Source organism: Scardinius erythrophthalmus, assembly GCF_964197995.2.
Source record: "Scardinius erythrophthalmus genome assembly, chromosome: 4".
NCBI lineage: Eukaryota > Metazoa > Chordata > Actinopteri > Cypriniformes > Leuciscidae > Scardinius > Scardinius erythrophthalmus.
In genome coordinates, this window is record NC_138224.1 from 16,270,418 (window position 1) to 16,292,800 (window position 22,383).

Below are 22,383 nucleotides of genomic sequence, written 5' to 3' on the forward strand. Positions count from 1 at the left end.
TCGGTGGCGTTTCATATTATTAAGCAGATATTCCCAAGGCTCACAAGTTAAAAAAGCAACAACTGTCTTTATATGAATCTGATCATTACAACATTTACAATGAACGCCAGTACTTTTACGTGACTTAACAGAGGTATCTACAGAATGGTGGTGGGATGATGGTTCAGACAAAGACCATGCTCCTCTTCAAGGTCTTAATCATGTTCACTTAAACTTTGACCTTTGACCCCTCATAGCTCTTAGTGGGGATTATCCAAGCAGCAGAATTGCCTGCCATGGATATGGGTGGTACTTCTGACCCCTATGTGAAGGTCTACCTTCTTCCAGACAAGAAGAAGAAATTTGAGACCAAGGTCCACCGGAAGACGCTGAATCCTGTTTTCAATGAGCAATTCACATTTAAGGTAGGTCACAAACACTTAACTTAATCAAACATTGTTGAATGCTAGCAAGCAATTTTCCATTGGATCTATGTGTTCACATTCTACTCATACAATAGATCAAGTTATTTCTGATTACTTTATCTGGTCTATTAACAAGACATGAGGCATTGGAGTAATTACACGCAAACGTGAGGATGGACTCCTGCAGGTGTCTGTCATCCAGAAAGGAGCATAATTTCTATTTTGAATGTTCAGTAGAGCTTTCTGATTCGTTTTTATGAGACGTCATGCAGCTAGAAAATCATTTTTGTGTAATTACTGCAGTCAGACCTCTAAATTTCTAATAAATTGCTAAGTGAAGTGTTGAATTCTTTAAAAAAAATCTATATAACTGAGCCAACCAAAGGGGTAGAGGACTGTTTGCCTGTTTTTTCCTCGTTTAGCCTCGCACAATTTCAACTGACATGGTACCTTGAGAATGAGAAATGAACCACACGCCAACATCAAGAGACATGTAATCACAAGTGCCTTCATTATTGAAATGAAGACACTGGAGAGCTGGTGTGTGTGATAGCGTCAAGGACAAAATAGCAACCCTTGGGTCTTATCTCTTTCCCGGCCAATCAAGCAGTTTGTCGCCATGTTGGAACAAGTCCTTCGGGATAATGAGTTTTGTCTGAAAAACAGCTCAATTGGAGGCAATCAAGAATCAAATCTCTCTGTCTCTCTCTCTCTCTCTCTTTCTCTCTCTCTGGCACACCTGCAATTGTCCTATAGTTTCATTCCAACATCTTGGTGGTAGACGGGTAGGTATGCAAGCAATTATTTTCACCGTTTATATCCTACAGGTTCCCTACACTGAGCTTGGAGGTAAAACACTGATGATGACAGTATATGACTTTGACCGCTTCTCCAAACACGACGCCATTGGAGACGTGAAGGTGCCTATGAATAAAGTCGACTTTAGTCATGTGACTGAGGAGTGGAGGGACCTCGTGAGCGCTGAGAAAGAAGAGGTAACACACATGGGTGGAAATAACCTATTCCCTGGTAATGTGATTAAATATTATGTTATGAGTGAATATTACATTTATATTGCCTGACCTTCTTAAGCGTAGAAATTTTGCCAATTCAGTTGTTCACTACTAGTGATTTTTCCCAGTGACTTAAAATTTTAATCCATTCACACAAAATATTAAGTCATATCCATTCACATTGATTTGTTCACTGACTGATTAAGTTTACATTGTTATACCACTTGGTAGCAACTACTAAGTGACTATGTCAAAATCTTTTTTGTTTTGTTTTTCTAGACATGTGATCTCCGCATGGCAGTCCCCATGTGGAGATCCATTTCGTGTAAAATAATACAACATAATTTGTATTACTTAAATTATAAGTCTTCACAGATTTTAAATGTAGCAATATAAATGTAATACCTTATATATTTAAAATAAAAATTTACAAGATTTGGTAAAAAGACTGAAACGTTTAAACAATTATACTCCCAGTGCTTTTCTTTAAAACATGCACCAAATAAATTTGAAATGTTCCCAAATGTTAACTCGTATATTTTAAAGGTTGTACACAACAAGAGTAAATATCATTTAGCAGGAGCTGCATGGAAATTCACTTACTGTAAAGGTGCAAGACTTGAGGGCTATCTATCTTCAATGGAAATGTCAGTTAATCAACTGGGCCGTGCCGTTGTTTTATTAATAAAAAAGTGTGACTTTGCAAGCAGTGGTTGGGGAGATTCAATTTTCATGGTAAATGTCATGGAATATAGCATTTAAGCTGTGGTTTCTATGGAAACCTTGTTTTTGTGTCACGGTTCCTTGGTGTAAAGGTTAATTATGATGCTGTCAAAAGCCTGCTAAGGGCAGAGAGTTGAAGGCTATCTACATACGTTGAAGGTTGCACTTTGAGTTTGTGCTGCTGTAACACTCCATGTCCGATGAGCTAGCAAAGCACTTCAAGCAACGCTTGAGAAAGCTGGAGCGTATTGACTTTTACCAAAGGATCTCTAGAGTGGTGTCCTGAGGATGTCACTTTAAGTGTCAGTAAAAAATAAAATGAAAGTCAACTGCAAAAGACTAGCTTTTTGCAATTCCATTCAGTTCAGTCCTCTTTGGTCTTTTTTCCCCCTACACAATTCCTGGTTTCCTTAAAAAAAATTGTTCCGTGTAAATAATTGGGTGTTTCAGTCAAACAGCAGTCGATTCAACATATTTACCTTGTAGGGTTCATTTAATTAAGCAGTCAAATGTTTTTTTGTTTTGTTCTGATGACCTTTTAATTGACAGAAAATTGATTGTGTGGAAAATGGCATCAGCCAGTCGAAAGTAAAGTGATGTAACCTTTTACCCCTTCCTGTTGTTTTCTATATGTCACATATGTTTGCGCCCATGTTTATGAGAATGGCTCCTGAAATATTAATGGAATGTGTATTGTACATGTAAATGTATTTTCAATGTGTTTACCCCTGCAACTACATTTGTGGAAAATGAATCAGACTGAAAGACTTCAAACGCTGCGCTCCTCATTTCAATTTCTCTTATCAATCATGTTGTGTGAGAGAAAGTCTAAAAGTGTTTGTGTAAAGAGCAATATTTCACGCCTCTTGTGTGCTAGCTAAATTACTTTAGTTGAAGATGTTTGGTTTTTGGCTTTTCTTCTTAAGCACTTTTTTTGTTAGGGAATTCAGTCAGTGAATAAATTTGACCTGGTTTTCAGGTTCACAATGATGTCCCTGATTGAACTTTTCTCTACCACTCGCAGCAAGAGAAGCTGGGTGACATCTGTTTCTCTCTGCGGTATGTGCCCACTGCTGGCAAACTGACCGTGGTCGTTCTGGAGGCCAAGAACCTGAAGAAGATGGATGTCGGTGGCCTGTCAGGTGAGTCCAGTTACTGGCTTGTGCCATTATGTGACAGTTTAGGACTGTCTCTCTTGCTGCCAGCTGTCATGATAAACCATACACTGTGAAATCAAAATGGATCCTATTTGTAAAGCCTGACATATGAAATAATAGTCAAACATTTCATTTTCTTTAACCAAAGATAAAATCTAAAGGGGAAAAAAATTAGTATCATATTGGATGCATCAGGCTTGCATATAGGATGCATATAGTATTATTTAGGAGAATATGGAGCTCGAGGAGAAAAAAACACCTCAATTTCATTTAGTTAATGTAAATCAATGAGATTTAGCAGCATAGCAGACTACTTACACAAAATGCATATAAATATTAGTTGCCACTCTATATCTCAAACTAATAGTACGATGATACTTATTGTGGGGGCACAACATACATGCGCTATATGTTTTTAACATGATTTAATTAAAAAATTATGTATGGATAATCAAGTAAACCTAAGTTGCTTCAGTCCAGTATATGTTCATCTTAAAATATTACCAACAATGTAAATGTTATTCTTACGTTTGGACATTTTTGGACACAATGATACTAAAAGCCCTATTACTTGCTAAACGAGTATACATTATCAATCAGACGACAGGAAGGCATGTAGTAGATTGTGTACGACAGGCTTTTCAGCAAAGTTTTAATCATGTTGATAATCTAGAGGCCTTAGAAATTTGTGTAACAAATGATATAGTGAGCTTTTCAAGGTAAAGACATGCTGCTGATTTTATAGTGCACATTATCATAAAGACATCAAATGTTTTTCTTAATTGTTCTTTAAAATATAATCACTTTCTTCTTATAAGATCATGCAGAAAAATATTATTACAGTAATAGCGTAACATCTTTGCATTTAATCAGATTCCCGCTTTACATCATTTCCAGCTGAATACACTAAGAAAGACGCGTTATGGAAGTTAAATGCATCGTGAATGCTCCTTTCATGTTGCCCTTACCACGGTTTCATTTTCTCATAGCTGTCTGTATGTAAATGCGAAGTCACTTTTAGTATATTTTTCACTTTTAAAATCATGTAATGCATACGCAGTCATTCACAGCTACAAATTCCAAAGGTGTCGAAATGCGGCTTGAAATGATCCGACACTTCTCAAACCTGCGGCTGTACGGAGAGCTGCGCTTTATCAGCTGAAGTAATATTCGGCTCTGGTGAATACATGAATACATTTTCGCAGAGTAAATTTACAGCTCGGCATTCAGAAATCAGTCCTCATCTGTGCTGTAACCACTTATGAAAAACGGCCTCTGCCTCGTCCATCTATCCTTCCCCACCCTCTCGCCTCTAGTAGCAGGCCATCAGTTCCAGACCCACTGCTGGGAGCCAAGAGACCCGACATTTACTTCTCATCGCTCAGCTATAAGCAGCGGAGCTGAGAACAAACTTTCTCGCTCTCCCCGGTCCATTAGCAATCCAGATTAAAGCCGGCTATAAACTGTCAGTCACGTTTCACAAGGTACTCCAGCGCTCTGATGAAATTAACACTGTTAACAGTTCTATTTATGGGTTTGTGTTTGGAGGACTATAGGTTTCACAATGTGATAACTATAACCCCCAAACCTCCTATCACGTTACATCGTTGTGCTTGTTGAATTGGCCGCTTGCCAGATCGATCAAATCCTGTGCGAAAATTGTGCAGTTAAGGGTGCTTTCACTGTCAATTACTGGGATTTTGCCAGACTCCGTCGGTTTGCATTTGAAATAAACATTTTTGACAAAGCGCTCTGTGTTCCCACTGATTGTACTAGAAAAACATTTCTGTTCCAGCATTCTCTCTCTCTCTCTCTGTTTTTTCTTCTCGTTCCAAGTTCGTGAAAATGGCTCAGATTTAATTGTTGTTATGGGGGAGTCATTCTCCCAAAGGAATCACTGGAGAGCATGTCCAAAGAGCCGTCACATGATTAGAAACAATAGGCCCGCATGGATCATGCCAATAATTAGTGACTGTTTCCATTGTGATTCAGCTACAGGGAGGACAACTCATCAGAACACTATAATTTATCCCTTTCTCCTTTCAAATCCTGTTTACTCTCCCTAATCACACAAGACGTGGTTGTTGCAGCTAAAATAAATGTAATTTGTATTAATTCACAAGAGCATTGCTTACCAATCTCTGTACGTTTCTTCGATGTGCTTTTAGGTCGATATTTCTGGTTTAGTATTTGTATTTGCATATTTGTACAAATTTACATTTATTTTCAAAGCATTTGGGAGATGCTTACATTGCATTCAGGTTATGCAGTTTATCGGTTCATGCACTCTTGACTTTGGTGTTGCTGATACCATGTTGTATTGTTTGAGCTCCAGGTACAATATCAAAGTCTCAGAAAGCAAATGGACACTTAAACCCCACTTAAAAATGTAGGAATGTCAATAAATTAAAATAAGATAGCAAAATATCAAGTGACATTTATTTTGAAGAAACACACCCATTCCTAAATGCACACGTGTAAGCTTAAGGGGAACCGGCTTTTTACATTCTTTTTTTTTTTTTTTGTCGTACATCTTTTTACGTATTTTTACCAAAAAAAAAATATCGTTTGATTGCATATTCCACTTGTTTTGATATTTTGTATCTAATATGCAGTGTATTATTACTAGTAGATATTATTATAGTATTTATTTACTGTTAGTATTTATACATTTTTATTTTAGTTTAAGTTATAGACATTTTGTATTATATACAAAATGTCATTTTATTTTGACATTTTGTCATTTGTATTATATATATATATATATATATATATATATATATATATATATATATATATATATATATATATATATATATACAGTGTATATATATATATAATATAATATTGTCTTTGTATATATAGAGAGAGAGTACACAGAGTACACCCCTCACATTTCTGTAAATATTTTATTATATCTTTTCATGGTACAACACTGAAGAAATTACACTTTGCTACAATGTAAAGTAGTGAGTGTACAGCTTGTATGCATACATATTAAGTGTGGCTTAAGTTTCCAGATACTTTTTCATATACTATTCATAGTCATGGTTATGTATTTGATCAAAATAATGGTTAAAATCACCACCAAATTGCCTTTTAATAGAATTTCTATAGCTGTGGGTCATTGCAGTACATGTCGTCCACCACTAGAAGACACCTATGAGTCTGTAGTCCATATGGATCTGCATGCCTACAGTATGTGCCGGAGCCAATGAAAACATACCACATCAGAAACAAGGGCCAGTTTTATTTTCACTTGGATTTTCAGTATCCTATTTAGACGAGCTTCTCAAGTGACTATATGAACCATAAACAGAAGTCACTACAAGCACTGCCAACTCCTTGAACCACAAACTTCTAGCTTGGCTTCTGTGTGAGTGTAGACTACCACAGATTTCCCAAACAACCTCAAACCTCAGGCACTCTGTTGCCAAGCAACTGGGAAAAAGCACCACCGTTAATAGTGTTATAGGCCCGGAGAAGTGCTGTTTAAGTTCAACATCATAAATAGACATGCTACGTGTTTTTCACCATTTTAAAAGTGGATGGAGCGAGCAGCCAGAGCTCTTCAGATCGTGCAGTGTTAGTGTAAATTCAACAGGAGGTGCTGTGCTACTCTATTATGAGAAATATCTCGCATAATCTGAATTAAATGCATCAGTGTTCAGAGTGTGAAGCTCCATGGATGAATCAGGGAAATATGAAAGCATACTTTTTCATTGTATCTGAAAGACCTTTTTTATGGGTAATATCTTAAAAGAGATTTTGTGCCATTTAGAGGCGTAAATGCCATACAAAAGCTCTTTAAGTGCTGTACAACACTTGCAACTTATACAAACACTTCATATCAATTAATTATTAACACAGTTTGCAGTCACAAAAACAGTATTTGCATTATATTATTATATAATATGCAAGAATTGAAAAAAGTCTATGTACATGATTAGTTCAACTCTCGGCATCCTAATCCATAGTACAACATAGTACATGGATGAACAGGTTCATTTTAGTGCTACCATAATTCCATAAATTTAAAATCTTGATTTAAAAATATATGTACACTACCGTAATAAGCTTTTAGTATGATTTTTCCATGTTGCTTACTCTTTTATGATCACCAAAGCTGTATTTATTGGATAAAAAATACTCAAAGTAACCAGTAATATTGTGAAATATTATTACAATTGAAAATAACTTTCTATTTTAATATATTTTAAAATGTAATTTATTCCTGTGTAATTTATTTTTAGCACTCACCAGTCTTCACTCTTCAGTGTCACACGATCCTTCAGAAATCAGTATAATATGCTGATTTGCTGCTCAATAAATATTTTTTTATTATTATTATCGACAGTTTTTAGGATTCTTTGATGAATAGAAACAATTTTTGAAATGATGTAAAAGTTTTTTGTATCAATTTAATGTATCCATGCTAAATAAAAGTATTTATATATTTTAGAAAATCTTACTGACCCCAAACTTTTGAATGGTATTATATATTGTGTGAAAAATGTGATGTGTGTGATGTACATAAGTGAAAATGACAATGGCAAAGTTATAAAGAGTGAAGGAGATGGGGAGAAAGTATTTCACTGTTAAAACATCTTCTAATATACTGGAATACGTGTGATTCATGTTGCTTAAAATGTATTTCGATTAACAAGTATCCTAATACTATATAAAGTATGCATAATGGTCATCCTTACACACCTTCACCTTATGAGATGTGAGATCTACACTTCCAAAAATGCATGCCCCAGATTTTGTGCTGCCCTGCTCCTAATATGGTATGGGTATGGAGTTCAGCACGCCTTCGAAGTCTCTCCCTCTCTCTCTGTATGGAATGTGCTACTCTAATTTTTTTCATAGAGATGGAGTATTTGGAATAGTTGAAAAATGGGATTGGAAATGCCAGAGATGTTGTGAAAATCCTGATATATAAGAGTGTCAGGGAGAGAAGGGGTGAAATGAAATTACGTGTTGGACAAAAGGTAATTCTGAAACATAGTTAAATCTGTCAAGTTCAACCATTAATAACTGCTGCTATATCCTTTTTTTATTGTAAGGCTCAGGAAGGCATACGATGTCACCGCTCTTTACAGACGCAGTATTATATGAAATACACACATTTGCTCCCCGTTTCAAAATGGAAGGTGTATAGGCGTAAAATCAGATATTTTGGTGATATTTCATCCCTAAGTTGTTTTGTGAGGTTTCAATCAAAAAGCGATTCTAAGAAAGGTGAGTACGAATCAGTAGTGGGTGAGGTAAACAGATGAAGAGAGCTGCATGATGGGGACAGAATATAGATGCTGGAAATGATACTGTTTAGAGGCACAGGCAGAGATTGATGTGCCTGAATGGCAGTAATGTCACAGGGAAGAGACACACAGCTGCCATGTGTAAATAAAAGCTTGGACTATCCTAACACATACCACTAGAGATCTGCTCTGTGGCGGAGCTTCAGTAGAGGCTGCAGATGTCGTGTGTCAGCGTGCACAGAAACACAGAAAAGATATATATAGTGATTTAAGTTTATTTATTTATTTGGAAAGGGACCATGTGCCATATTTAACATAAAAGTTTCCATTTAATGCACTGTGCCAGATTTAGCCTATGGTTAATTTTCATCCGCAATCCCTTGGCAGGTCACCATTAACAAACCTTCTCACAATAATAAAATAACAACAAAAAGCATGCATGATACATGCAATACATTGTACACAAACAAAAAAATTCTCTCTCTCTTTGACAAGATATGAGTGTATATTATAAAAGCAGTTACATAACAACCACTATCTGTGCTTAAAAGGTGAGTATTTGTTGTTGTTGTTGTTTTAAAGGCACAATATGTAACTTTTTTGCTTTAAAAATAGCAAAAATCACTATATCTATGTTATATATTTTTTTTAGTTGTGTACTTACATTATCCCGACTGTTTCCAACAACTTTTAAACCAGGAGAAATTTGTAATTTAATTCGAGAAACGTCCAGTTTCTTTATTTCCGTTTTGTCGCCGCCAATGCAGTCATATCCGCGTTGTCCCTGGTTTCCGCTCGTACTGCCATGGCAACCAGAGCTATGAACCAGAGCCGTCTGATAGTAACCAAAGCGACAGATATGGACAACTTTGTAGTTCGCAATGTCTATTTGCACGCTGTTGTTATTTCGTTCAAACATTATGGACCATGGCAAGCAGACTTTGGATAAAAAAAAGGAGAACTAAAACGAGAATCAATATCAGCGCGGTGTTTTCGAGATGCCGAGAGCTCCCATAGACAGTATATAAACGAGAGCTCCACGTCCGAGACTTGGACCGCTCCTACATGTACTTTTATTAAACAGGTGAGCACATTTACATAAAACTAATCAATGTATTATAGTTCAACAATGATAAAATGTCAGAATATGATCTGTATGTTATTCTAATGTTGATCTAGCTTACTGCTAGTCTCATACAGACAAACTAACACATACATTTCAACACATTCAAATGCAGTTTAGTGTGATAGTGTAATGTTAGACCAAGTGAAACAGCGCTGCGTTACCTCACAAGTTTAATTTGTCTAATAAACTGACCTGTGAGTTGTAATTCTGCACTTGTGTGTAGTTCGGTTGAATGAAATGTCAATATTCCTTTTATATCCGCGGGACTCGCGTCGCGTGTGGAGCTGATAGCTGTCTCTTAGCAATCCCGAACTGCTTCATATCACAGTCATGATAAAAGCATCGATGTATTCAGTCATCCATAAACATTAGATCCGTCGGCTTGACGTTGACGACAAGATCCATAATTCTTAGCAAATGTTGCGTCATCAATCTGCGCCTTTGTTATTGTAAATAGGTTAGCGACCCCTAGTGGCGAAAAATGCCATACTGTGCGTTTAAGTTTGGTTTTAAAAAGACCAATAGATGGACACCTCTTAATATCATCTGGCGGAGTATTCCGGTGGGTCCAAAAGCAGAATGATGAAAGGGGAAAAAAATAAGAACATATAGAATAAAAAATAAATGAAAAATAAATATTTACAGAAACTAGGAGTGGCAATAAATTTTAATAATTGAAATGAAAGTAAATCAATTATTTTATTCCAAAAACTGAATGTTCTTTATGGTTTCCACTTTTTATGACCAGGTGTAGAAATCACACTTTTAAAATTCCCTCATATATCCAGGTTTTCCTGTGGAAACCTTTATAACTTGGAACTTGGGGGGCAAAAAAAAAGTGAGTAAAAAAAGAATTTCTCATGCTATGTCCTGTTCTTGTGTGTTTTCAGATCCCTACGTCAAGATCCACCTGATGCAGAACGGCAAGCGGCTGAAGAAAAAGAAGACGACAATCAAAAAGAACACCCTTAACCCTTACTACAATGAGTCTTTCAGTTTCGAAGTGCCATTCGAACAAATCCAGGTAATGAAATTTGTCTTTGTTGCTTGTACTGAAACTGAGCTCTCACATGGCAACGGCTAATCCGACGCAAATTCCCAATTTAATCGTTGTCGAAAACTAATTGTACGAACCCTGTGTCGAAAACACAGCCGAAAAGAAACTTGTGAAATGCGATAAGGCTCGGCATGAGGCTTTTAAAAAAAAATTGTTGCTAATTAGTTGGAGAATAAAATGGGTTTGATGCTTGCTAGTGCAACAAGAGTAAAATTGCTTCAAATTGCTTCAGCATTTCACAGTTTAGATGATACATTTTATGCTTTGAGCTGCTTTGAATTCAAAGTGTGTCTGGGGGTCTGTTAACCAGAGAGGCCTTCCTCCCTCCCCATTCTCACCAAGCAGCAGACGTTTCTAAAAGCTGCTACCGCGAACTAACAGTTCCTCGCTCATTGTACATCCCTCAATATTTCATTATATGGCAAATTAGCTCTGGCTCCGAGAACAATGGTCCCAGGCCTGTTCTCACCGGTCAGTGAAATCCAAGCAGAGAGGTGGATCAAAGGATAATCAGGGCTCTGAGGACGCTAATTCATATCGGCCACTCGCATTTTGTGCACAGGCGGATCAGGCTCCAAGTAAGCAAGCTAAGAGCGAGCCATTGACCCCGAACTCACACCGTTCAGTTGTGTGCTCGCAGTCAATTTACCGAGTTGTCCGGACCTCTCTGGTAGCACCCGCTGGCCTTTCTTTGGTATCTGCCGCCATGCTCTTCAAAGACTCACTCTGCTGCAGAGTAACAGGCCCTTGAATAGACTGTCACACTGAGATAATTGTGGTGGAATTCAATGGCATCAACTATTGCATCACTATGTGTATTTTCAGTCATTGTTAAACAATGTTATTCAAGCCCAGCAACAGTAATGTTTTTTTTTTTAAGAAATTAACACTTTTACTCTGCAGGGATGCATTAAATTGATCAAAAGTGAGAGTAAAAACTTTAAGAATGTTACAAAAGATTCCCAGTTCAAATACATTTTGTTCTTTTGAATTGTCTATTCATCAAAGATCCCTGAAATGAAAAAAGTCGAAATTTTCACGAAAATATTAAGCAGCACAACCGTTTCCAACATCACAGGAATGAATAATATATACTGCATGTGATTGTTTAGTGCTCTGCCAGGCATATTTAAATAAACTCCTTGCCACTCTTTCTTTTGAAATGAATTTTATTGAAAGATATTTTTGTGTGCATTTTCATTTGATCAGAAGAAGTAATAATTCATCAAGTGATGGAGGAACTATAACCTGGCATATGCTCAAACAAAGTGAAAGTCTTGCGTTATAGTCTATAATTGTGTCTTTAATTTCTGTTACAGAAAGTTCAAGTTGTTATAACTGTTCTGGACTATGACAAGATTGGCAAGAATGATGCCATCGGCAAAGTGTTTGTGGGCTTGAACAGCTCAGGCACCGAGCTCCGTCACTGGTCAGATATGCTGGCCAACCCGAGGAGACCCATCGCGCAGTGGCACGTGCTTAAGCCGGAGGAGGAAGTGGATGCCCAGCTGGCAGCTCAGAAAAAATAGAGCAGCCCAAGCCCCGCCCCCTTCCCCACAACCCCACCCGTGTAGTGCTCTTTACCCAGTGCGTGTAGATACCTCAGTGATATAAGGATCCATGCACCCTCACTTCTAATTTCGTGTCTAAGAAAACCGCCTTCTCGGACCACCCCCTTGAGATGTTGTGTTGTTACGTCAGTTTCGACCCCCTCCCTCCCTTCCTTCCTTCCTTCCTTCCTTCCTTCCGTCGATAAACTTTTCTCTGTCCTTTATTGTTTCACCTCCATCCACGACCTTAAAGTCCCCGACCAAATGCCCCCTTCTTTTAAGCAATATGATCTGTATAGATAGCGCATGACTGGAGGAATTTATTATACCACAGGTGTATATATCAGTATGCAGATGAAAATGATTTCTAGTTTATGTGTTTGTATGTTGTTACCCGTTTCCTAATCTGTGTATACCTTGATGTTTTTAATAAGATGTTCTATTTTAAATTATGTAAATGCAGACATAGAAGAGCCAATATTATAAATAACGGGATTTAAGAATTTTACCTTATTGCATTCCACTAAAATATACGATATATCTCTAATATATATAAATATTTACGAGCTAAAGAATTCCAACCTGCAAGACGCTAGTGGAGGTACACTCACTTCGTAAAGGACGGTTTGCGCTTCATGTTTACTTCAAAAAACAAAAACAAAGCATACAGATGTACACGTTAAAGACACACAGAACACCAAGGCCATTAACTAATATGGTTTCATGGTATAAATGTAATATGCTGCTGGCAATTATACAAGCACATGATTGCGTAAGAACTTTTTGTACTAATTTATCAAACTGAGGACCTGTACGCTTTGCTTAAACCTATATAACGGAAGGAATTCTTCTTACTTGACGAAAACCAATCAGCCTTTTCTTTTGATTTCTAATACGGTGATGCTGTTAACTTTTAGTAGAGCGGGTCCCCTGTTTGCTTCTTTCTTGTTTTCGGATTCTTAGATTCCTGGATCTGATTTGGCACCTTCACGAAAACTGGAAATGAACAATTAATGGGACAGTCTCAAGCTGTAGCCATTGTTTCCTTGAAGCTTGATTTTGTGAATCACTTGCTTTCTTGTCGTTGGACTCGTTTCGTTGACGAATTTGTGGTTCAGCCTCAAAAAAAATGAAACCAAGAGTTTTGACTCTAGCTTTAAGACAACTATTTTTTAGATTAAGTCAGCGTCTGAATATTTTTGGTAACTGCATGATTTTTTTTACGATCTTTGCTAAAGGCCGGGTTACGGGGGGGATTTATTTACACCGGGGCGTCTGTTTCAAGAGACTCCCTTGCCTTCAATCAAAAGGTAATCAAACTTTGAGGGACGGCACCTTTCAAAGCGGTCGGTCCCGACTAGTCGATGAGGAGGAGAGGCGAGCTTTTAAACACTGCCATTGGTTTTGGGGAGGTACGAGGCGTACCTGACTCCTCCCTCCACGCACACTCCGCTCGGATAGTGGTCGTAGCTTCGGTTCATCGGGGAACAATGTATTTTGGCCGCAACGGTGCCCTAAACAGCAGTTTTTGCTTTATGTTGCCTTCTGACAGTGACAATAGAGTTAGCCATGCTTAACTGCCAATCCCTTCCCCTGTGGCTACTGTTTTGCACTGTACCGTCTCTGAACGGACTCACGGTCAGCTCGCACGGTCCGTTCGTTTAAAAGCGGACCGGCCGCCATGAGCATTAGCGAATCCTTAACAATAACCGTAAAAGTTAATGGTCTGTACAGGTGATAACATTACATTCTAATGTCCTTTACTACGGGTCTAACAAGAGGACGAGTAGACGTTTAGTCCATTAAAACCATGAGTTATCTTGGAGGAACCTCTCACGTACACTAGATGCTAGCTTCAGGAGGAGTTTCTAAGTGTTTGCAATGTTATTGTGTAGGTGATAGCACTATTACTTAAAAATAAAAGGAGGAAAAAAAGCTGTTTGTCATCCCATAGGAGTCTCTAGTAGGGACTGAGTTGTGTATCACTGTGACTGCGGTGTGTGCTTAGCGTTGTAGTTTTCAGTAGGTAGCGGCCATCTTGTACTGTAGTGATGTTGTGCTGCCATCCCCCTATCACACGGCGAGAGTACGAAAGAGGGCGCGCCAGCGAGAAATCGTCAGTTTCTAATAACCGTTGCCGTCCGAGCGCGCAAGCAGGTCAGTTCACACAGCATTTTGTTGAGCACTGTGCAATACTTGTATGTTCATTCCCTTAGTCTTTAAAGGGGCGGTATCACTTGATAGGGGTTCAAAAGAGACAAAAAACACAACCCTATTCAGTGGGGCGACGCATCCATCGACCGTAGTCTGGTTAGGTCACAGCACACGTGTGTAGTTTGGAGCTCAACATCTGTAAACTTGTTAAGGATTCCTCCGTTTTTCCTGTTGAGTTTTCCTGCACACAGATTTAACCATCCAAACATTTGGGTAAACGTATATAGGATGTACCCCCAAATATGAGATTATCTATCTATCTATCTATCTAATCTATCTATCTGTCTCTCTCTATATATATAAATAAATATATATATAGGCTATATATAAATCCCTTCCCTTTCAGAATAGGTGTATATATTTTTATATTTGTCCTGATATCATTTCCTCATTATTGAGATCACCTGGATATAAGAGAATTGTATCAATCTTGTTATCTGTTGTACTATTAATATGATTGGCTGTATCATTCTGTTATCGCTGTTATGATTACACTCATGACTATTACCTGGTTATTGTTCCTTTTGTGCCCTATTGAAGACCATTTTATATTTATTATGGAACTCAGAATGTACAGTATGGACTGTGTGTTTTGTTTCTACTTTTTATCGTGGGACCAAGTATAGTTGGCACTTTCATTTCAATGTTGCAATAAATATTGATTCATGTGTTTTATTCATAGCCGAATATGATTTCTTACCCTGTCGAAGAGATCGAACCTATAGAGAACGTGTAATTGCAACTATAAGTAGGCCTACAATTATTCCTCGACTACTCCTATGTTAACTGATGTACTCTCATTATCTACGATATCTTAATACAAGAGGCTTGTTTATAAAACAAGGATAAAATGCCGTTTTTAGAGTCACGAATTGAATACAGTACTACACTCGCTTCGTATGGCAAAAGGGTGTTATCGCACTATCGGGTGTCTGCACGTTAGGTGTAGAGCCAGACGTACGGTAGAAGACAGCATTGCTCGTTGCACCTCAGAGGTTTGTAAAGTAGTCTGAATAAGCCATTTCTAGTCCTGCAAAGCAACGCTATCTTTTACTAAAGCCTACCAAAGCACGCAAACAGCTCCGACGACTTGAAAAAGAAAAACAAACAAAGCCCTATCGCTTAGCGTACGACGTACAGCACATGCATACAACCCTCTGATAACTCTGCTACAACGAAAAGCCACCTTTCAAGAAAAAGCTGTGTAAAGAATTAGAATCTGATGCTGTAGGGAGATCCTAGTTGCCTTTGTGTATATCAACTGCCTGCTTGAGTATTTTTGTGTGTGGAAATTTTCTCTGTAATCTTGTAGAACTGTTCGGGGTGTTTTTTCCTGCCATACTGCTCGCCCCAGCGGCGAGCCGACAGTTATATTGCTGTGTATACCTTCATTTTTGATGAGGTGTTTTACAATTTCGTTTCATTTTGTGTAGTGATTCACTCTGTGGAGTTTCTGACTGTTGTTATATAACTTCATATACACAAATGTTCAATAAAACTGTTTTATTTCCTGTTGATACAGAACCTTCTCCGGAGCTTTTTTTTTGTAAATGACATTCATTTGAATCTTCAAACTGCAACTGATGAAATGAATGTACTCGTCGTTTCCACCAAAATAGTATCATTTTGTTGTTCTTTGTCAAATAAAATGTAGTAAATCAAACAAATAAATGTAGGCTAATGAAGCAAAACAATCTAGTTCCACAAAGAGCCCATGCATGTGTAATAATGAGTGATCAGGGTTCCCAGTCATGGAAATTATATTGACCTTTTTCCAATTATATTGAATGTTCAGCTCTAAAATATTGACTAAATTAACTAGAAATTGCTGTAGAAAGTGTGATTTCTATCAAATCAATTATTAAAAAAAAAAATCCTTATCCAGCAATCGTGAATGTCATTGAAAATCACTTGCCAAAACTGTGTTTGCCATAGTCATTGTAGGTGGTTTTTGTTACTGTCTGCAGCTGAGAAATAATAAATGATGTTAAATTTGACAGCAGAGGCGGGAGGTTATCCCGTTGATAAATGCCCCATGACCTTCTCGGTGAGGTCAACTTTTGGAGCCCTAGTGGTCAGATATGGAAAAGGAGATTTGGTTTCTGCGCACATTATACAGGGTGGGCCATTTATATGGATACACCGTAATAACATGGGAATGGTTGGTGATATTAAAGTCCTGTTTGTGGCACATTAGTATATGTGAGGGGGCAAACCCCCCCTCACATATCCTCAAGATGGGTGGTGACCATGGTGGCCATTTAGAAGTCGGCCATCTTGGATACAACTTTTGTTTTTGACCACTTATAAAATGTGTTCAATGTGCTGCCCATTGTGTTGGATTGTCAATGCAACCCTGTTCACCCACTCTTCACACACTGATAGCAACACCGCAGGAGAAATGCCAGCACAGGCTTCCAGTATCCGTAGTTTCAGGTGCTGCACATCTCGTATCTTCACACCATAGACAATTGCCTTCAGATGACCCCAAAGATAAAAGTCTAAGGGGGTCAGATCGGGAGACCTTGGGGGCCATTCAGTGTGTGAAGAGTGGGAGAACAGGGTTGCATTGACAATCCAACACAATGGGCAGCACATTGAACACATTTTATAAGTGGTCAGAAACTTGTAAATAACTCATGAACGAATAAAGTTACGTTGAAACCAAGCACACCATTGTTTTTCTTGTGACATTACCAATAAGTTTGATGTGTCACATGGCCCTCTTCCTATTGAAAAAACAAAAGTTGTATCCAAGATGGCCGACTTCTAAATGGCCACCATGGTCACCACCCATCTTGAGGAGTTTGCCCCCTCACATATACTAATGTGCCACAAACAAGACTTTAATATCACCAACCATTCCCATGTTATTACGGTGTATCCATATAAATGGCCCACCCTGTACATTAGGCTATATATTCTCCATAAATAGTAAGACTAGTATAGTAGCATTCTCTCTGGATTTAACACAAACGCCATTAGGCGATATATGGATTCTAACACTGATTCTAACCACTATTGAAATCTTGAGGGTCAAGTGTGAAATATCAAAAGGTAAAACAACATTTCTGTCTTTAGTTCAATATCATCTTCCATTTCAGGCTTACTGAGTGCGAAGCCCACAGAGATATCCTCTGAGCGGATTGGGGCTTGGGAGTGAGCGCACGGAAGCGCTGATAATGAAATATGGGCTCCTTGAAGAACAAGATAAGAGCGGGGGTCTCGGGGCTATCAGCGCCACACGATCAAATGCATTTCGGTATACATGACTTTGACCATCTCGCACCATTACGTACACATTACTCAGCTGCCGGCCGCTTCATCTGTGAGTAGATCTTCAAGGTCTGCTTAAGAGCAATGAATACGAGATGAGACCGGTGTCTGTGCGCCTTCTCACAGTCAAACTCAAGCATGAGTGCAGAATTTAGTCATGATCTGAGGTTACAAATCCTTCCCGTGAAAAACCTCATGTTACTTTTCTGAATCTGTTGCCCAGCTGAGATACAACACAAAAACATTTATGAAGTGTTGAGTATTTTGGTTTTTGCAATTGCTACAATAACACATAGGGCCCTATCTTGCACCCAGCGCAATTGACTTTGTACACCGACGCATGTTTCATTCCTATTTTGCACCCGCGCAAAGCGCGCTTTTCCCTCCACAGAAGCACGTCGCTAAACTAGGGAATGAGCTTGCGCTCCCTGGGCGGTTCAGCGCAAAAAAGGAGGCGTGTTCCGGCGCCAACGTTCCTTCATGCTATTTTGCAGGTTTAGAAAACAATTGCGCCACTAACCAGGAAAAAATAGTTTAAAGTCAGTGGCGCGTTGCGCATGTTATTCATATGCTATTTTAAGGGCGCATGCTTGGCCATAATCAATGTAGCGTGTGCACAACGCGCATACACTTTGATTCTCTCATCTACACAGAAGCAGCAGTTTTCATTTTTGCAAATCATACATTATTACGATAGATAGATAGATAGATAGATAGATAGATAGATAGATAGATAGATAGATAGATAGATAGATAGATAGATAGATAGATAGATAGATAGATAGATAGATAGATAGATAGATAGATAGATAGATAGATAGATAGATAGATAGATAGATAGTGCGCGGGTGCAAAATAGGAATGATACATGCGTCGGTGTACAAAGTGAATTGCGCTGGGTGCAAGATAGGGCCCATAGTGTGTCAAGTTTATTATCAGGTCCTTAAAATAATAATGAAGTGGCATGACAAGAACATGGTTGTGACTCCATAAAAACAAAAAAAAAATCCCGTTCATTTCAGATGCAGTTGTTTTTGTTTTTACCTGTATGTTCAAAACAGCCCACAACGTGAAATAATATTCAATATGAAAGTGAATGTGATTCTCACCCAGGGGACCGGGGCCTCAAGGCTTAAAATGATTTAAAATAAAGAGAAAACAAGCATTAAGTCAAGCTAAAATTATGAGATTTCTTATTTTAATTGACCCCCTTACAACTTAATCTTATAACTTTGTTAGATGGGATGGAATCCACATGTCAGAATTGTCAAATCCGACTCCGGACACCAGATCTTGTGAAAAGATAGGCTATCTGTTTTGTCTGGTGCCCAAAACCAGTAAAACTTGTTAGAAGTCTTGTCTGGTACCCCAAAACTCTATTAACAGTCTTCTATCAGCCTGAGAATTTGACTGAGAAAGCCAGAGAAGAGCAGAAGCAGGAGACGAAGTGATGATGATAAAACTTGCAGTTTTTATTGAATAATCTTAGTCTAACCCGGACAAATCCAACAAGTGTTTATACCGAGGGGAAAACAATGGAAAATGGTATAATTACACCACATAAAAACAAAGAAAAGAAAATACAACAAAGTAAAATAAAACAAAGAGAGAGAGAGAGAGAGAGAGAGAGAGAGAGAGAGAGAGAGAGAGAGAGAGAGAGAGAGAGAGAGAGAGCGCTATGAATAGGCGCCTATACATTTTTTGAGGCGCCTATACATTTTTTGAGGTTGGTTATGCCAAGCTCTAAAATATTTTATCATGTACAAATTGTAGTCGAGCCTGTCGAGGGCGCTGCTCGCTAATTGCAGCTTCAACTCGTCTTGATGCCTCTTCCTCTACTCATTACGTGCTCGCCACGCCCTAATTATTGAGAACGACCGCGAGAGTGTCTGTCATCATCGTGTCATCAGCTTCAAAGTAAGACACAATATAACATATAAAGTCCCAAATGCATAAACTTACACAAACTGCGACTGGCTGCTTTTCGTCGCTTTTTATACAGGTGAACTGAGAAAGCGCGCGCAGGTTAATACGTCACACACGTATATATTTTGCAAGTTCAAAAATGCACTGTAAATTCGCTAAGATATTGCTTGTCTACACTCAAAACCCTCCTGGAGCCCCATGTCTTCTGTTCCATCCCGTTTTTGAACATAAAGTCTGTGTGTGCGCGCCTTGATGTAAAATGAGGCCGTAGTGCGAGGTGTGATCAGTCAGATGTGGCTTGGTAAACTTTAGTGAAGTAAAGTCAGTTCAAGCCTAAATGGTTCATAAATAAATATGTCCTCCTCATCGTAGTAAAAGGTCTTTTTTAGATGTTCCTTTCAAGAAATTGCAGCATACAGTAGCCAGATATACGTATATTCGGGGTTATTTAGCAGAGATGGGGGACTCGAGTCAATGACTTGACTCGAGTCAGACTTAAGTCGCAAATTTTAGGACTTGAGACTTGCTTGACAAATATTAATAAAAGACTTGACTTGACTTTGACTTGATATTCATGACTTGAGACTTGACTCGGACTTGAGGTAAATGACTCGAAATAACTTGTCTTTTTAAAAATAAATATCTGTATTTGAACGCACCGCAACAATCACGTGACGCAGCAGGAACGCGCTGTGTGAACAAAAGCCGCGTGTTGTAGTGATGACGCTGAAGCGCGGGATCGTTCGCCAGCTGTGAAACGGTATGTAATGCGCAAGTTTATGATCGAATCAGAGAGGAAAAAAATGCTCAAGCATGGTTTCTCGAGAGAGAAATCACAGCTCATAAGCAAACTTAAGACGCTGCTGAGACATTAAAGTCACATCGATGTCACATGTCTTTACAGGATTTTTACGGGTTGTGTGTGAACGCACTCTCTTATTCCGGAAAATCACTGGCAGTGTGAATGAACCTAAATCAAACTAACCCGAGTCAAATCTCGGGTCACTTAATCCGTGTATTTTCCGGAATCTCTGTGTGAAAGGGGCTTAAGGTCACACACCCTGACGAAGGCTCATTAGCCGCAACGCATAGGTGTGCAAGTAGCTACTTGTCACCTGATTTTAAAATATTAAAGCCATGATGAAATAAAGGCTTTCTATATATTTTTAATAATATTCGAGTGCCTTGGATTAATGATTTTTTTATGATCTGAATAATCCCTTACATACAAAAGCACAGCGAAAAACAAAACATTTCTTGAAAATTAAAATTGGGTTAAAATATGTTAATATATGCCATATTCCAGTTTTTCTTACCTGCATACATCCCTTTGTACTGTCTAGTTATATGCTACCAATATAGTCTGCTATCCCAGGGTTGACTTGAATGTTAAAAGAAATATAAAAAAAATGTAACTGTAATTTAATAATAATTAATAACACATTGGTACAGAGTCTACCGTTCTCTGGGATTTGTTTTCATGATAATCGAATGTAAAGAGTTTTATCTCTAAAAACTGATTAGCTTATAACGCTAGTGTATGGGGCACAGAGTAAGTAAAAAGAAATCGCTAGTTAATACCACTAACAAGCACCCTCATTATGCTACCGTGTTAGTGTGAGGCTATTTTGAGCCTTGTTAGTGGTATTAACTAGCGATTTCTTTTTACTTACTCTATGCCCCATACAATCGACTACTTTGGACTTCAACCGAAAAACAGGATGTAAACAGGTATTTGCGCTGGCTTAAATAACATAATTTTTATACATATCTTTTACATCTACTGCAGTCAGATCCACTCGTGTTCACTCAGAAGGAATCACTCACATTTTCTGTGCACTTGTAATGACACATCAAGGATGTTAAGAGCCTAAAAGCAGGTTTAGTACTTGCCCCATTGAAGTCAACAGGGTGCAAATTTTAAAAATAGAATAACTCGGTGTTGGCAACACCGATTTTTGTCATTGTTCTCTGTATTGACAGCACTCCAAATGTACAAAAAAATGAGCTCAATGTTAAAATTGACCGGAGTTCTCCTTTAATGTTGGTCTAATTTCAGTTACATTTACATTTTAGGCTATGTAGTTTGAAATTTTATTTCTTTTTTTAGATTTTTAACCACTCAGCTGTATGTGGAAATGCATATTTAAAAAAATGTTGCAAATAAAACCATAGTCCACAACTTATGTAGTTTTAACTTATTTTAATATATAAATTCTGTGAAATCATCAAACGTTTGTATGACTTGCCGTGACTTGTGACCCAAGCTACGACTTGACTTGACTTGCTTGACATAAAGCAGTGACTTGACTTGACTTGACTTGCTTTTTACAAAATTGACTTGGACTTGCTTGAGACTTGAAGGTTAAGACTTGAGACTTGCTTGTGACTTGCACATGTGTGACTTACTCCCACCTCTGTTATTTAGACTAAAAATAGTTTTTATTAGTGTTATGAATATTAACATAATGTGAGGGCTTCCGTTGTTAAATGGCTTTTTATTTATTTTATTTTTATTAATCATTGGTAATAACATTGGACACTCCAATTTGGAGTGTCCAATGATACAGTGATGATTGCAATGATATAGAAAATCTGGACAGAAATCTGGTTAAATTGTCAATAAGTTTAATTTATGTTCAACCCAGGTTGCCAAGTTCTGGACAATTTTAA

At 38.0% G+C, this 22,383-nt stretch overlaps 1 protein-coding gene across 1 annotated transcript in view; it reads left to right on the forward strand.

Annotated features, from left to right (window-relative positions):
• syt1a (synaptotagmin Ia) overlaps positions 1-12,273 on the forward strand; it is a gene marked incomplete at both ends in the record, with an annotated part of 33,914 nt that extends 21,641 nt beyond the window's left edge. Inside the window, 5 exons of the mRNA XM_081362744.1 lie at positions 237-404; positions 1,232-1,399; positions 3,165-3,282; positions 10,578-10,711; positions 12,064-12,273. Coding sequence (XP_081218870.1) covers positions 237-404; positions 1,232-1,399; positions 3,165-3,282; positions 10,578-10,711; positions 12,064-12,273 — 798 coding nt within the window. The remainder of the gene's footprint in view (positions 1-236; positions 405-1,231; positions 1,400-3,164; positions 3,283-10,577; positions 10,712-12,063) is intronic.
• Positions 12,274-22,383: the final 10,110 nt, after the last annotated feature.